Source organism: Cynocephalus volans, chromosome 2 (assembly GCF_027409185.1).
Source record: "Cynocephalus volans isolate mCynVol1 chromosome 2, mCynVol1.pri, whole genome shotgun sequence".
NCBI classification, from domain to species: domain Eukaryota; kingdom Metazoa; phylum Chordata; class Mammalia; order Dermoptera; family Cynocephalidae; genus Cynocephalus; species Cynocephalus volans.
This window is the reverse complement of record NC_084461.1, coordinates 213,879,617-213,897,232: the sequence shown is the minus strand read 5'-3', so window position 1 is coordinate 213,897,232 and position 17,616 is coordinate 213,879,617. Positions and strand designations below refer to the sequence as shown.

At 47.3% G+C, this 17,616-nt stretch overlaps 1 protein-coding gene across 1 annotated transcript in view; it reads right to left on the bottom strand.

Annotated features, from left to right (window-relative positions):
* The window catches only part of PKD1L1 (polycystin 1 like 1, transient receptor potential channel interacting), a 128,105-nt gene that overhangs the window by 18,488 nt on the left and 92,001 nt on the right, over positions 1-17,616 (bottom strand). The window contains exons 35-45 of the mRNA XM_063087766.1: positions 17,223-17,329; positions 16,215-16,431; positions 14,212-14,385; positions 13,194-13,313; positions 13,051-13,114; positions 11,598-11,644; positions 10,429-10,579; positions 9,704-9,839; positions 8,540-8,624; positions 7,982-8,158; positions 5,560-5,678 (exon numbers count right to left, since the gene is read on the bottom strand). Coding sequence (XP_062943836.1) covers positions 5,560-5,678; positions 7,982-8,158; positions 8,540-8,624; positions 9,704-9,839; positions 10,429-10,579; positions 11,598-11,644; positions 13,051-13,114; positions 13,194-13,313; positions 14,212-14,385; positions 16,215-16,431; positions 17,223-17,329 — 1,397 coding nt within the window. The remainder of the gene's footprint in view (positions 1-5,559; positions 5,679-7,981; positions 8,159-8,539; positions 8,625-9,703; positions 9,840-10,428; positions 10,580-11,597; positions 11,645-13,050; positions 13,115-13,193; positions 13,314-14,211; positions 14,386-16,214; positions 16,432-17,222; positions 17,330-17,616) is intronic.

The following is a 17,616-nucleotide window of genomic DNA, read 5'->3' as shown; positions in this document are numbered from 1 at the left end:
GGAAATCTTTGTATAAGGTGTGAGGGACGTGTTGAGGTTCATTTTTGACACATCAACAGCTGATTTTCCCAGCACCATTTTTGAAAAAGACTATGATTCTCCATGAATTATCTTTGTGCCTTTGTCAAAAAAGCAGTTAAGCAGATGTGTATGGGCCTGTTTCTGGGCTCTCTATTCTGTTCCATTGATACATGTGTCTATTCTGACCCCAGACACCATGCTGTCTTGGAGTCTTAAAGTTGGATAGTGTCAGTCCTCAGACTTTATTCATCTTTTTCAGAATGTTTTGGCTCCAATGAACATACACAGTGTATCTCCATTTAGTCCTTTGATTTCTTTCATTAGTGTTTTGTGGTTTTCAGCATGCAGATCCTGCTCAAGTTTCCTTAGATTCACGTCTAAGTACTTCATTTCCTTGGTGCTACTGTAACTGATATTCCTTTTAAATTTTCAGTTATTCATTGCTGGCATTTAGGAACACAATTTACTTTTTTTTTTTTTTTTTTTTCCTTGACCGGTAAGGGGATCGCAACCCTCAGCACGGTGTTGTCCGCACCACGGCTCAACCAGTGAGCGCATCAGCCATCCCTATATAGGATCCGAACCCACGGCCTCGGTGCTACCAGCGCCACATTCTCTCAAGTGAGCCACGGGGCTGGCCCACACAATTTACTTTTTTACATTAACTTGTATCCTGCAAACTTGCTAAATTCACTTATTAGTTATGGGAGTTTGTTTTTGTTTTTGTTTTTGTACATTATTTGGGATTTTCTGCACAGACTGCCATCTGCCAACAGAAGGTTTAATTTCTTCCTTTCAAATCCGTATGTTTATTTCTTTTTCTTGCCTGTGCATGTGGCACTGGCTAGGACTTCAGTAAGAGTGGTCAGAGAGGACATCCTTGCCTTGACACTCATCTTAAAAAAAATTCAATCATTAAGTATGATGTTAGGTGTAGGGTTTTCATAGACATCCTTTCTCCTATTCCTAGTTTGCTAAGAGTTTTTTTTTTTATTTTTTTTAATGAATGGATGTTGAATTCTATCAAATGCTTTTTCTGCATCTGAGATGATCATGTGGTTTTTCTTATTCATTCACCTCTTTTCTTCTCATGTCTCTTCTCGTCTATAGGAATCTTCTCCATCTCTTTGTAGTTTCCTTGCAATTTATTTGTGGAGCAAGCTGGTTCCTTGAGCTATGGAGTTCTCAGAGTCTTGCTTCCCCATCATGGTATTTAATGTGTTCTCATCGTAAACTACAAGTTGGCAAAAACACTTCATCAGATTTAGATGGGACTGTTCTGGGTAGGTTACCTCATGGATGATGGTGTGTTTTTCCATCGGGAGACACATAATGCCTGATTCTCTCTCTCTCTTTTATGTTGGCCATTATTGATGAGTGATGCTGAGATTCATTAATTCCCTAAAACTTGCAAAAATAGTCACATTCTAGTCTACCATTTGGCCCTTATTCATTAGCTGGAATACCTATATAAAGAGAAATCTCCTCTCCATTATGTGGTTTCCCAGGGGTACAGTTTGTATAGGAAAGAAAGGCTTTTACCGGTTTCTGAGAAGTCGGTTCCTGATCATTCGCCAACATGGATCAATTCCGTTTGTTGGTGTCACCATGAACTCATGGCTTTAAATATATTTCATAAGCATCAACTCATTGCAGTTTCTATTCTTGACTTGATGTCAAATCACCCCATTTATGACCAATGTGAGCCTCTTCCAACTGGCTTCTGAGTCCTTTGACGATGGTTCTAGTGTCACTAATTGCTTTCTTGCTTTAAGAAATGTTCCGGGCTCATCTTGTACATTTCTATCACAGACCTCAGATCAGGAAGCCCAACCATTCCTGCTTCTTTTTGGTGGAAAACGGCATTTGCAGACTAGAATCTAGGTGCCAGGGGTGCGCATTGCTTCTGGGTTGCTTCTAGGCCTTTTCTTAGTAAAGAAAAAAATTTTTTTCTTAAAAAAAAATCACACGATGTTACACTTATACTTTCAATTCAAATTCAAGACTACAAAGTTTTAACTTTTTTTAGCTCAAATCTGTACCTCCTTGCTCCCACACTAAGAATCCCACTTTAAGGACACTGGGAATGAAATAATTAGAAAATTACATAATTCCTCATTTGCTTTATCCCACAACAAATCAACAATCAGAATAAAGATAACAATGCTCCACTACAATACAAATAGTGAAAACAGCTTTATGATATTCCCCAGAGTACTTTACTGTCCTTTGGGACTAGACTTGTAAGATCAAATTTTTAACCTTAACACAAAGTTTTTAAAATCTTACTTCTTCTCTACCCTATAGGAAACTACTTTCTAAAGCTGCCTGGGTGTTTTTCCTTTGTTTTACTTAGGATAAGCAGATCCACATGCATATATAGTCATAGTCCCTTTCAGTAAGTAGCTGGCAGCAAACCTGACTTCTTTCACATAACACAGATCCTGAAGGCCTCTCCCTAGGAGTCTGGAGAGAGAATTTGCATGTTTTTGGGTTTTTTTGGTTTTTTGTGGCTGGCTGGTATAGGAATCTAACAGTCCTGGACCTTGGTGTTATCAATTCCACACTCTTAACCACCTGAGCTAACCAGCCAGCCCCCCGCATGCTTTTTGACAGCTAGACACTACTCCATTGTGTTCCTGTCCCCTGCAGGAAGACCTGTGGGTTACTCCTAGGATATTCCCATTACAAAGGTCTCTGGTAAATTGTGCACAGGTCTGCTCGTGTTTTGCTAACGTGCCTTTATGGGTGATTCCTAGAAGTGGGGCTGCTGGGTGAAAGGAAATGCATCTGTCATTGAGCTAGAGGCTTCCCAACCCCCCCCCCCCCCCCAGGGTGCACCACTTTACATTCCGCCAGCTCCTTATCGGAGGACTTTTCTGCCACACCCTCGCCAACACAGTCCGTGCCCACATTTTGGGATTCTTGCAGTTTTAATTCGCAATTCTCTGTTAAGTGCAAGGGCTGCTTGTGTTTCTTTTTTCTGTGACCTGTCTTCACTTTTCCAGCCCATTTTTTGTTCTAAGGAGTTGTTGGTTTTTTTCATTTTTTTTTTGAACCTCTTTTATATTAAGAATATTAAAACTTTGTTACAAATATTTTCTACTAGTTTGTCACTGTCTTTTTATTTTGCAAATGGCATCTTTTGCCAAGTAGAATTTTTTTCTCTTCTTCAAGTTTTATGTAATGATATTTATTTTTTTCTTCCCTTTCTGTTTCTGTATTTTAGCTCACAGAAATATTTCTCACTCAAGTCTTAGAGAAACGTGCTTTCCTCATGCTTTCCTCTAGTACTTGTATGGTTTTGCCTTTTACATTTAAACCTCTACCCATTTGGAATTTACTTGTGCACGGTGTGACAAAAGCATCCAATATTATTTTTTTTCCATGTGGCTAGTCAATTATCCCAATCTACTTATTAAAAACTCCATCTACTCCCCAAAGATCTGCGGTGCCACCTTTAGTGTAAGTTAACTCTGGCATTTGTGTTTGAGTCTTCTTGGTTTCCTGTTCTATTTCACAGGTCTGTCTGTTATCCATGTGCCAAAAAGCACACTCTTTTTTTAACATGTTTTGCAGTTTATTTTAATATCTGCCTTCTTGCTCCACCTTTCAGGTTTTTACTGCCTGACTATTCATGTTTACTTGTTCTTCCAAACTAACTTTACAACTGGCCAGAACCAGCAAAAAAAAAAGAAAAAAATATATCTAAAAGCATTTTACTGAGATTATATTAATTATTTATAATTAAATTTATTATTTATGATTTTAGAGAGAACTGTAGGAAGACATGTTGTTGTGTCTTCCTGTTCAACACAGTGTGTGTTTATATTTGTTTAAGTCTACACTTGTGTTTTTTAGGACAGTTTTATAATTTTCTTATATAAGTTTTGTGCATTTCTTCTTTAGATTATTTATGCCTAAGTGTATTTTATTGTATTTATTGTATTTTATTATTTGTTGTGTTGAATAAAGTCTTCTATTAAATCTTCTGTTTGGCTTTTGCTTGTGTATACAAAGAATATTGGCTTTTTATCTCAATTTTATAACCTGATATTTTACTAAATTCTCTAATTGTCCATAGTAGTATTTTTTTTTTTTCATTTTTACAGGATTTTCCAGACTTTACTCATGTCACATGCAAAAAGAACTAGTTTTACCTCTTTGCAAATCTGCTGTCTCTAGCTGCTTTCTCTGGGTCTGTCCTGCTTTGTTTGGACGCTGCCCCCAGTGGTTTCCCCAGGATGAGGCTGTGTCCTGGCAGAGCTGGGTTTGTTGAGCTCAGCTGGCCTGGTGACTCCAGACCTCCAGACCCTGCACTCGACTGTGACCTGTAGCGCGCAAGCTCTTGCCAGATGGGCCCAACATCCCAGTGAATAGCGCCCATGGGAGCTTTGGGTTCTGCTTTCTCAGTGCATCAGACACCCCACGCTTCCCTCTGTGTGTTCTGCAGAAGTACTAAGCTACAGGGCTCGGGTGCTCCATCTCTGTCCCTACCTGGTGGCAGTTTGAGGGGGGCCCCTGGATCCTGGAATGGGTCCTATGGGCAGAGTGGGGGGCAACAGTTCTTCAGGGTTGGCTGTGCATGTTTTCTGGGGGTTTTATTTTTGCTGTCTTAATTGCTCTATTTTTATGGGGAGATTTGACAAGATGAAAAGCTTTGCCACTGCTCCATCTTCCTGGAATTCCTCCCCCACTCTCCTTAAATATGCTATCCTAACACAACCAAGGCTCTTCTCTTTGGAAAAGGATTTGCTTTGGTATGCGTTTCATATTTAAGGAGAGCTAATGGTGCTCCACGCTGTGATGAAGGGGATTGCTAAGAAAGACCACGGGAGGTGCTCTGTGCACACTTTACCAACACCATTTCTGGAAAACTACCTGGAATTCCCAAATCCTCAACGAACTACATCGGAATGTTTTTTGAGAGACCAAATTCATCTTCAGGAGGTAGAGAAATGCCTGGACCAGTATTTGCAGGAGGCTCCTTCCAGTGATGCGATGGGCTGGAGAGCTATCACTGAGTGAAACATGTCTGGGTCTGAGTTGGAGAGGTTTGCCACGGCATATTCTTTAGGTTTTGTGTTTTATCTTAAAAATAAAGTCATTTTGCATTGAGCACTTGGGTTAAATCAGTGCCCTAGGCACAGGTGTTGTATTTGCCTTGTGGCTCCCACACCAACGTGCCCCAAAGAAGCAGAAGTCCCCGGCTGCATGCCAAGTGCAGACACAGGTGCTGTGCATCTACACATGCATGGAGGAAGCTGAGGCTGGCCGGGTGACCTTCTTACCCAACGTCTCATCCACGCAGGCTGCAGAATTGAGTTTCCTGACTCCATTTCTGTTCCCTGAATCCCATGTGCGGGGAGCACAGGTTGTTATATGGAAAAGGATGGCTTTGGGGCCAGCACGGTGTCCCTACCTACACTCCCTACTCCCTGATGAGAACAACCTCCAAGAACAACCAGTGGCAGGAGGACGCTCCCTCTGAAAGGGGGCTGGAAGGGAGAGCCCATCCCCACGGAAGCCCCCACGCACCTCAGGGCTGCCCGTGTGCGGCGCTCCCTCCTCATCCTCTCCCCGGTGACCCGGAGCAGGGCTGTGGACGGCGGGCGTGCCCAGCGCAAGTGGCGCGCTCGTTGTCGGGCAGCCAAGACCTGTGGGGGACAAGAGCACTGTGAGCTGCGGGCTGGTGGGTGGAGGAGAGAGGCCCTGGTGTTCTTGCCAAGCCAGCATCACTGTGCTTTGGGAGCTGGGTGTTTGGGAACAAAGAGGGACTTTGTGTGGGTAACATATACCATGTTGTTGCAGAGGGGGTTGGTGAGGGGGGTAGACCTATTTTTAAAAATCCGCCCATGTCCTGGGCAAGCTTTTTTGGCAGGCATTGCAGCTGGGTCATTACAAAGAGCTGCTTTACATGAAAGGCGTGTCTACTACTGTCAAATTACAGGAGCAATTATCTTTGGCATTTGCCGGGGAATTTTCTCTCAGAGACCTTCCAAGTATGGAAATGCCATTTTGAAGTACAGTCTTAGTAAGAAATGACCTTTATTTTTTCTTTTTTTAAAAAAAGAAAGCATTATTGTATCTGTTTAAGGTCATGGAAAAATAGTAGCCAGGTAAATCAACCCATTGAAGGAATTCATTCATTTATCTCTAACTCATTTATTCAGTCAGTACACATTTACTGAGCAGACACCGGGTCAGGACTGGGGACATCTGAGAGATCAGAGGTAGCCCTTCCTCTCAAAGACTCTAGGTTTCTAAGAAATACACGGCAAGTATGCAAACAATACACAGTAGTGCCCCTTTATCTGCGAGGAATTCATTCCAAGACCCCTAGTGGATGCCTGAAATCACAGATAGTACCAAACCCTATACATACTGTGTTTTATCTTATATATACATACCTATGATAACGTTTAATTTACAAATTAGGCAAATAAGAGATGAACAGCAATAACTAATAATAAAACAGAACTATAACAGCATACTGTGATAAAACTTACATGAATGTGGCCTTGCTCTCTCTCTCTCTCTCTCTCTCTCAAAATCTTATCGTCCTATACTCACCCTTTTCTTGTCGATTGCAGGTAACTAAAACCGCAGATAAAGGGGGCTACTGTACAATGAGAAGTTACATGCGCAGACCCTCCCAGCTGCTACACCATCCTGAGTCCTGAGAAGGGAGAGTGTATTGCGACTGGAGCGTGGGGGAGCTCAGGTGTGTGGGGCATCGCAACTGCAGGTGCTCACAGGACATGCACATAGGTTTGGAGATGCAGGCCTGGCCCTCACGATCATGGCTGAATCTGTTGGAAGGAATCTCACCCCTGAGGATGAGACTTCAGCAAGAAAAAGCAGAGACCCGCAGCACGGTAAAGGGTAGCTGTGTGTGGGGAGCAGAGAAGAAAGCAGAAAGGAGAGGGGAGTTCAGAAGGCAGGAAGGAAACCACAGCCATGCTGTGTCTCGGAAACTAAGGGGCTGGAGGGCGGGGGTGCAGAAAAAGGGGAGCAATGACCCAGGTTTGAGACCCAGACCCCACTTACTGCCACGTGGCCTTCGTCTAATTATTCCGTCTCTCTGAGCTTCTGTTTTCTCGTTTTGAAATGGGGTGAGATAGTGCTGCCTGTTCCCTAAGTGCTTGTAAGGAACAAAGGATGTACCAGATGTAAATAAAGTACAGGCGTGCAACAGCACAATGACTGGTGCACGGTTGACAGTCACCACACAGTTCACCATCATCAGGAGTTCCAGGTGAGGCCAAGAGGCTGTGGTGGAGGAAGTCCCAGACAGGGCCCCTGACACACCACTGGGCCCAGAGAAGCTCCCTGGTCTCCTCTGAGAGGCAGAGGCAGGCTCTGACTGTAAATAAGCAGGGATGCCGTCCGTGCTCATAACTGACTTCTACTTCTGCCACAGGAGCACAGAACAGCGCACCGCGTTTCTCGTGCACTTGTGTTAACAACAGGCTGTGGGTTTGTTTTGGTGGCTGGTAGGCCTCGCTCTTCCTATCACCTGCTCTGCCCAAGAGAATGCTATACACACAATAGGCAAAACTGAGCATCAGAAGACAGGGAGGGAGGAAAGGAAGGAGGAAGGAAGGAAGGAAGGGCGGGGGAAGGAAAGGAGGAGGGCGTTTTCTGTGGGTCCACTAAGATGCAAATTGCCTAAAAATTTTCTAAAATCATGGCCAAGAATTGTACCTCATTTGCTTCAGTATTTTAAAATACCCTCATTTTCTTGATGCTGTGGCTTCTTTGGGTCGGGGTAAAGGAAATAAATCTATGTGTTCACCTGTCAGGTACATGTGTGTGAAGCAGCATAAGAGATAAAAATACACCCCATGGGCCTCCAAAAATGCAACCAAGTCAGAGTTCAAAGCCTAAGTGCATACACGGCTGATGAGAATGCACTGCACTGCTCAGAACCAGGCTGCCCCAGGGACAGCATCCTCACTTTTTCAGCGTCAACTGCCCAGTCAGGAAGGTGGCAGCTTGAGGAGGGGGGACCATGGGCCCTGGAACGTTCTTCCAGCTCAGGGTCCAGATTCCTGGTTGCGGCACATAAAGACTCAACAAAGAAGTGGCTGTCATCTCTTCTTTTCCAAGCAAAACCCAGCGCTGTGAGGCAGATCTGGAGGGAAACAGGACGGTCAGCAGCCCCATGCTGTGCTCTTGTCACCGGGTCGCAAAGAGGGCTCCGTTGCCCAGTTTTGAAGACACTCCTAGTCACAGCCCTCGACTCCAGCCACATCTTCACCAGCTGCAGCCCCACCTAAGAGACTTGTGCTCTCTGGGGCTCAGTTTCCTCAAAGGAAAAGTGAGGTTTAAAAATCCTTGGAGGATTTTTATGAGGATTAAGGAACAGGCCCACGTAGGGCTGAGCACAGGGCCTGGCTCCCAGGTTTTCCTCCCACACCTTAAACACGACTATAAAGAAAAGTAATATGCTACCAAAATGAAGCCACTGTTTCCCGTCCCTCCCAGGTCTCCTGCTGATGGAGGCGTTCCTTACCATGAGTGGCTGGGTGACAAGGACACAGCAGAGCACAGAGAGGAATAGCAGGTGCAGCCACTGCACACACTGCGCCGGGCCAAACCTGCCCCAGGAGACGGCATGGTCAGCACCTCTCAGAGCAAGCTGCCTGACAGTCATCACTACCCAAGCAAGACGTAGCCCAGGGGGGTCCGTGCCCTCACCGCGGCGGCACACTCATGGGACGCCGGCTGCGGCCAGGGAGGGGCTGCCCAACGTGGGCACGGTGTCTCTCTCTGCCCACTGGAGGGGAGTCCCTTCCTGCTGAGAGGACATCCACCTCCCCAAAGCTGCACAGTGGGCAGGAGAAAGGAAAACCCAACACACAGATGGAACAGCATGCGGGGGACAGAGTGGGAGGGAACTGAGTCAGATATAATAATAAAAATCACAGCAACAACCACAATAAATGGATGCTGGCAGTGCTTCACGGGCACAGGCACGTGCCAAAAGGACTGCATTTAACATTTCACCTGCTCTGCCTAAAACCCTGTGGATTAAATGCTCTGAGTAGCCCTATTTCACAGGAGAGCAAACTGAGGCGCAGAGAGGCTTTAAGCGCCTTGCCCAGCCTCACGGTGACTCAACACATGCAATTGGGGTAGGGGAGAGAGTCAGGAAGAAAGTGTCTTGGTTTCTGAAGATGTAGGCCCAAAGAAGACACGTGGAATGACCTTGGGGTCTCTGATGGCCTGAGCTGCACAGGGAGCCAGACCAAGAGGCAGCATGTGGGGAGGACAAATCAGACTCTGTGACATGTGTCTCGCAGGCAAATGCTTTTCCGAGCAATGGGAGATGATGACAGGCATGCTCTAGCCAGTGCACCCAGCTTGGCGCTGCCCTTCTCAGGAGCTCTAGGGCTAGGTTCCTTTCTTGCTTAGGTGAGGGTCCTGCAAGTTTTAGAATTACCTGGGATGGCAGCCTGGCCCAGATGGCCCAGAGCTGGCCAGGCCAAGTGACTCTTTGGGGGTTGCATGTTTATATCCACCCCCAGGAGGTGGGAGGGAGAAATGAGGGAGGAAAAAGCAGTAAGTGACATCTGGTGCCTGCATTTTATGAGTTCCCAGAAATGCATGGATTTCCTTACAAATGCAGACTTCCTACCACAGGACCTGAGAGTATTTGAAAACCTCAAAAACTCACCTGTAGCCTAGAACTCCTGTCCCCAAACCACCAGCCAGGGAAGTCATTCCACAAAGGGCCCACGCTGCAGAGCCTGACCAACGCAGACAAGCCTGTAGCCACCAGGACATGAGACCTTCAAAAACACCACTGGGAGCTATGGAAGAGCAGGACAGACACACAGCAGGTTAAACTCCATAGACACGACGGTGAATTTTATGTGTCAACTTGACTGGGCCATGGCGTACCCAGACATTCAGTCAAACATTTCTGGGTGCATCTGTGCGGGTGTTTCCAGACGACTGTGTAAGGCAGATGGCCCTCCCCACTGCAGCTCGGCCTCATCCCATCAGCTGAAGGCCTGAACAGAACAGGCTGAGAAAGAGGAACTCCCCCACCTGCACGCTGAGCTGGGACGCTGGTCTTTGCCTGAACGGCAGGGGCCCGTGCAGCGCCCTCGGTGGCCTCCCCTCCTGAACCAACTGAGAGGCCCCCAGCAGCACAGGCAGAGGGGCCAGTCTCCACGTCAGACCCCAGATGACCAAGCGGGCTGACCTGGAATCCGCAGGGTCTGTCCTGATTTGGATCGAGCCTATGCATGCCACTAGGGCACGGCTGTGCTTGTCCCCACAGTCTCCACCGTTCCCTCAGCTGTGTAATCTCTCCAGAGCCACACTCGTAACCGGAGGGTTACCCCAAAGAGTTCCTTGCACCTTCCTTCCTGCCAACCTCCTGGCCTGAGTCACCTTGTAGACGGGTAGGGCAGCAGTGGTTCTTTTCCTCCTTGTGGTCAGCCCCACGCATCCCCAGTTCAGGGGGTGGACCGGCTATGTTATCACTGCTCGATGCCTTCCTCCGGGCCCTGTCAGTCCCAGAGAGAATGGCTGATGCAGGCTGCTGGAATGAAAAGGTCAGGCCAAGGTCAATGTCTCCAAGGACAGGGCTTTCCATGTAATGTTCTGCCGTGTCGGTCCTCTCAGAAGACGGGCGTGGCACTGGTGGGGAGGTGCCAAGCACAGGGCCCAGGTGAGCCCTTGAGGGAGGATGCACAGTGAGGCCCAGGAGCTGGCTCCTTCGTACCCTGTGGGGGGCAGCGGGGTGCCCATGGGTGATTCTGGCAGCTCTGTGGCAGCTTCCCACAGTCTGTGGGTTACACCCTGCTCTCTGGGAGGCACAACCTTGCCAGAGGAGGGAAATCAGACAAGAGGAATGGACTGAGCAACAGCTCCAGGGTGGGAGGGGCAGAGCACTAGTGTGATGTTGTAGGCACAGGGGACACACTGTGGCCCCGAGCAAGAGGTTAGATCCTGGAGAACACAGGGAATCATATGTGCCCTAAAACATCCCCACAAAAGAATCACCCCCAAGTGAAGGGTAGTCGCACCGATCCAAAAAGCAAATGTGCTGCCATGGCTGCATCATTACAAACTGCCCTTCTATTGCCCCGTGTCCAGGCCTGTTTGGCACCACCTGGAACGGAGCTCCCCTCTCTGGGGCAGGTCCTCTGAGCCCCACTTCCCATGAGGGGTGGCAGGAGCTGGCCAGGCAAGCTCCCGGGCCTCGCTGCTCACAGCATGTCTCCCACTGGTCCTGCCAGTGTTTCAGTGAATATAAGCATGGGGCTTTCCAAACTCAGCAGGCTGTCCCCTTTCCCCTTTCCAGCCTCTGCTGAGACTCCTCCTCCCTGATCCTACCTGTACTGCCAGCCCCCGTGGCTTGGATCCTGGGAACCCACCTGCATCTCAGGAGGATGGCCCGGTCAGCACAGTGGGTCTTACATAGGTCTTTTCCTCATCTCCATCTCACCTTGGGCTTGACCCACCCATGCCAGACCACAGGCAGGGAAACACAGGAGAACCTCATTGTCAGCATTTTCTGCTAGAGAATTAGCTACCGCACCTAATTATCAATTTACCTTGCGTGGCTCCCGTGCATCTGGTATCCTTCTATGGGAGTTAGGGCCTGATTTAAAAAAAAATAAATAAAGCCAAGTGTATGATACTGAGTGAGGGATACGTTCAGGGTTACTAGGGATACCGCTTTCCCCAGGAAATACTCTTTCTTCCTGACTCAGCCAAAACAAGTCTTTTGAGAGCCAGGACAAGGCTAGAAAGGGGACTTTAGACACTGCCATCTGGTGTGGGCTTGGAAAGCCCCTCACACCCACTGAGGCTGCCCTAGGGAAACACAGCAGCTTCAGAAAAATGCTTAACTAAAACAGTAAAAAGAGCCTTAAGAGAACATACTGACAAATATGAGTATATCAAATTTTAAAAAGTAATAAACTCAAAGGGCCAAAGCAGTTGGAAAAGCTCCCATCTGACAAAAGCCTGATGTACCCAGCTAGTGACAAGCACATACACACCACACAGAAGAAAGGATTTTATGAGGTGAATGTAAACCTCTGTGAAGGAAATGGACGGACCACAGAAAACAAAACGGCTTTTACACCTATGAAATGACGATCAACTCGACTCATAATAAACACAATGCTAACTGGAAGTAGGAGATATAGTTCCTGTTGAGATAGGAGGTGCTCACTTTCCCTGGGTTAAAGGCCACTCCCCTGAGTCTCAAACCACTCCCCTAGGTCTCTGACCCCTCCTTTGAGTCCTGAGCTACTGCTGCTTGTTGCACCTGTTTTTGGCACCAACAGGTAGAGTTTGAGACCAAGGAGGCAGATGTAATTTCAGTGGCTGAGCATGCCCAGTAGAAAGGAGTTTATTCTATGAATGACCTTCCACTGGGGGTGCTAGAGAGCACCTAGCATATTTTAAGTGTATTCAGTAGAATTTGACCAATGAGCATGCTCCAAAGAGACCAACTGAGCATGTGCAAGGCTATGTTAATGACTAGGAACTGCCCCTTCAGTTGAATGTTCATTAGATAGCCTGAACATGTATAGATAGCCAACTGTAAAAATTGAATCCAGGAAGAAGGCAGGGCTCTTGCTCACTCTCTCTGGAGCCAGCCTACACTTCACACGAGGTGTGTATTTCTTACTTTCTATGTTAAACCTGCCTTGAGCAGGCGTCTGCTCACTCTCTGTAGCCAGCCCAGACTTAGTTTGTGAAAATGTGTATTTCTTACTTTTGCATTAAACTTGTATGGCTGCCACTCACTGTCTGGAGCCAGCCCACACTTTCCCTGTGAAGTGTGTAATTTTTCTTGCTCTTTACATTAAACCTGTTTTCACTTTCTACTGTGACTCTGCTCTTGAATTCTTTCCTGTGGTGGAGTTAAGAACCTGCTAGAGGATGGGGTGGGCTGAGGCCGGCTATCCAACCTCCCTACACCCTCTCCAATATCACTTTCAGCAGATTGGCCACAACGGGAACGTCTCTATGTGTTTTTTAGTGCACATTTACCCTGGGTTATCTGTGCTCCACACAAGGGGCAGCGTGGCTCAGCTCCGGAAGGCCCCAAGGTGTCCTGTGGAGGTAAAGAGGTTGTGTAGAGAGGGTGCTGCCCAGCCATGAAGGTGCTTCTCAGGAGAACAGGGCCACAGTACCTTGCTGAGCCGGAAGAGCAGGGACAGGAGCTGCGCCCCCGGAGAGGCCAGGAGGGTACACAGTAGACCCACCCCAAAAGATCCAGGAGTGACGTTGGTGGGGCCAACATCCAGCGGAAGCTGCAATGATCCAATGGCACCAATTACCTCTCCCTGAAATGCACGATCATTGTGCCATTACAAATATAATTAATGTGAATGTACACGTTATATTTAATTGAAGTTTCTCTCTTCGGGAATCTTTGCCTTCCATCCCAGGAATAAGAAAAGCACAAGAATTCATTTGTTTTCCTCTTGTACAAATCCTTTTGGGATGAACACAGGTCTGCTGAGCACCCACTTTACACTAGGCACGTGCTCAGCTGATTTAATCCTTGTGACACGCGACAAGAAGGCATCAATACCCCCAATGCCCCAATGGTCAGGAGAAGCGGTTAACCTCCGAGGAGAGGCCAGCCTCAGGGTCCCTGACTGCGGCCCCAACCTTCTCCCAGGTAGACAGAGCTGTCCCCTACTCACTACTTGATGATATTTCATCATCATCTTTTTACAAATTCTACACACGTCATTCTTTTTTAAAAAATCCCACCAGCCCGTAATTGTTATCAGGCCTCTCTGCCGCCCAGTGCCATGAAGACAGCCACATGCCCTGCTGTCCCATGGACAGATTGCTGAGCCCCACCCCAGAGATGAACCAGAGGATTTGTTTAATATTTGGCTAACCTGCCAACTTTAAAAAAAAAAAAATTCAGGCATATTCTCATAAGACAACCCAGGCTGCCAACTCTCCCTCTGGAAGAGACATGCTGCGTGGCACCTGGGGTATGAGCTCCCTCCTGCAGCAGCTCGGCTCGGCCCACCACCCCACAGCCCTGCCCAGTGCCATCCCAGCATCGCCTGCAGGGCCCTCGAGGCACACGGGCTCACTTCCCCTGGTTTAAACCTTTCTCTGGGGACTGTGCGTTTTGCTAATTCCTTAGTCCGGGAGGGGCTACCCTGTAGGTCTGGGGCCTCCCACCTGCTCTGGTGTTCCAGCAGTGACTGCAGCGGCGAGACACGCGTAGACACACAGCAGGGAGAAGGACAGGGCAAGGCGCTGTGTGAGCAGGTAGCCGCTGGGGGAGGGCCGGCTGTACACCGAGAGCCAGACGTGGAAATCCTCCAGGTACTCCGTGAACTTAGAATAGAAAAGCTGGAACAAAAACCGCAGGAGAATGATTCCCTGCTGTTAGACATTTATGTGAACAGCAATTGGTAACCAGTGGTCTTCTGAGCATGCCCTGGCTCTTGTATCCTGGCTCCTTAACTAGATGCTTAGTGGGCACCGGGTGTAAGCGGACATTCCGTATGGCCCTTCGTGTCTGGCTCTTTCTCTCCTTGTCAGCAGCCCCTGGCTCCAGCCAAGCTCCCCACACAATGGACCCTGTTCACCCCAACCTTCTGCAGGAGCCTCCTGAGCTTTTGTTCTCTGCCTCACCTGTCTCTTAAATGCCTGTCTCTCTAGAGCCTCAGGTCAATTCCATCTTTGTTTTCTTAACAGAATTTTAAAAACCCTCCACTCTCAGACTTTCTCCCCAGCAACACAGTTCATTTTAACTAGGCTTTGAGTGCACCAAGAGCTGTCCCATCCACGTCTGTCCTCAGCAGCCCGTACATTGCCCGCCACACAGCAGGTGATACGTTGCTTATGGAATTGCAGAGAGTTTGAAGTTTGAATTCAATTCAAATAACGCTTGGTGCTCAACATTGTAGAAAAAAACAGAATTTCATGTAGAACTGATATTATGGAATATGAGCAGAATAACACAAGCAAATACCAGCAAAACAGTTTTAACAGAATGAGAATGTATCTTGTCTATGTAAATTGGCCAACAAGGGATGATTGATTCATAGGACACAGCCGCCTTGTGGATATGACTAAATAGTAAGCATAGGTCTCTCACCAAAAGTTCCCAAGCAAAATAGCTGGAGAATAAATAATGTCCTTCTCCTGTGCTAACCATATGCAATCAGCTAAATGGTCATTCTGACATGGAAATAACTGCCTGAGGGAAGTCCACATTGAATTGGGCATTGAATCGGGCCTGCGGTTTTAGGTGCTAAAGAATTTCCATACACTGTGGCTGATTTAAAACTCATTTCAAATTCATCGTGATCATATTTCTTACTAAATTAGCAATGTAAAGCCTGAAGAAGTCAAGGTCAGGAGCCTGGCTGGCCCTCTCACCATGCAGGTGACAATGGGACACATGGGTCTTGTGATGGAGGGCAAGTGTCTGTGTTCACTGAGCTCTCGCCAGTGCCTGAGACCCAGCCTCAGAAACCAGAAACACGGAGTCACACAAGAAAGTGTTTCCTACAACGCCTCCTATTACAGAAATAAACAGGTGGATACTTAAGCAGAGAATAGTGCACACCAGGCCATTATATGGTCCTTAAATGATCCTGAAGAAAATTCATAAGGAGATTTACTCTAGAATGTTAAATTAGAAAGTGCTCAATGCACCAGCATTATTATTATGATTGCATAAAATATCTTTGTATACAGGGAAAAGTTGTAAGGGAACATGCAAAAATCAAAGCTCTTGTAGTTGGTCCGTGGGATTATCAGTGATTTTGTCATTTTTCATGCTCTCCTGCCATCCTGGCCCTGACCACATCTGTATTGTTTATCATTTGTCTTGGTTGTGAAGGGCCCTGAACAATCATTAATTAGGGAGCCCTGGACACCACAGACCACCAGAAACCATAAGTCCAACAATGTCATTACAGTGACAATTAACAGAAGAAAAGCATCATTATAATAATTAATAATTGGCAAAGAAAATTGATCTATGCCTGATGGCCACTTACTGAATACATGATTTAAGACGTGAAAATCTTGATTAATAACTAAGAAAAGAGCTAATACACCCAACTTCAGAAAAGTTTAAAGAAATAGCTGCAGAGAAAGAAGCAGAGCCAGGCAACGTGGGCAGCCAGGCAGCCAGGTGTTCCATGGGGTGCCGGGACAGGGCGTACCTTCCAGAAGCCGAGCCCCCGGCGCAGACAGGTGAGCTCTCGCTCCACACGGCCATCCTGCCGGCCTGCAGCCAGCCAGCACTGGGCAGGGAAGAACCAGCCCTGTCCCGTGCGCAACTCCTTGACCATCACGTGGCTGAGGAACCAGCCCGGGGAAGGCCCACGGCTGTCGTGCCAGACGCGGATCTTGCGGAGCGGGCCCAGCTGGTCAGGAGCACTAGTGACACACACAACAGTGTCTCATCAGTCGAGCATGTGCAGATGGTGTGGCCTGGGGAACCCCGCCAGCCCTGATGCCCACGTTCAAGGCACTGATGGTCCAGGGGAGTGGACATGTCAGCAGATGACTGTCCTGCAGGGTGATGGGTGAAGCCCCCCAGAACACGGCCAGTGGACCATAAATCCGACAGTGAATCCCTCAGACCATGCACACAAGTCTTCAGTATCTATTAGTTTCCCTAAATCAAAGTCACTCAAATCTCATTGATGTATTTGTGTCTGGCGTGGCTTAGTCTAAAGTTAACTTTCTCTACCTTAATGAGGACATAATACTCCACATCGATAAATATTATAAATGAAATTTTTCAGCAGAAAAAATAATTTAAATTAGCACATTCATATTTTCTACAAATGTTATGTGCTTGTACTCCTGTCATGATAAATTATCCCTCTTCCTCCAACTGCATTTTTTGGACACCATGTGTCCTTGCTCCTCCTAATTTGGGGTGAACCCAATTAATTTAAACAGGCTTAGTGACACAGAAAACACTGTGATTATGAACTCTACCAGCATGCAAACCTAATGGATTTTCCTCCCTCCCTCCTTCCTTCCCTCACATAAACACACCGTTTAACCTACTCCATATAACAAACTGTAAATATACTGCACGAGCTTGTCAGTGTGTGAGTTGAGGCCCCCTGTTAGAGACCATGTCACACATTCTACTTTCTGTATCTGTGATAAGCTACATCGATTCCGAATCATGCAGCAGGTATATCTCGGAATACCTCAGGATAAAAGTGTGTCTGGAATTCCTTTCAAACAGGGGCTTCTCTGGACAGTGGAGTTCTTTGGTTTCTGAAAGTCCATTTTCACCACATAAAACAATGTAAACCTCAAAACAAAGACACGGAATAAGAGCTCCGGATATTTAACAGAAGACCCCAAGTAGTGCTGGGGCAGGGGCTTCCTCGCGCCTTCTGCCAGCTTCTGTCCTCCCACAAAACCACCTCAGAGGCCACGCATGGGGCTAGGGGAGGAGGGACACTCAGCAACCCCACCCCAGGCCAGGCTCGACTGGAGGGAGCTGCGAGGAGGGACGAGACACGGTGCCCTCGGGAACTGGGAAATGAGTTTCACGTGCACATGGATCCTGGAGCCTGCCCTCTCGTGAGAAAGCAT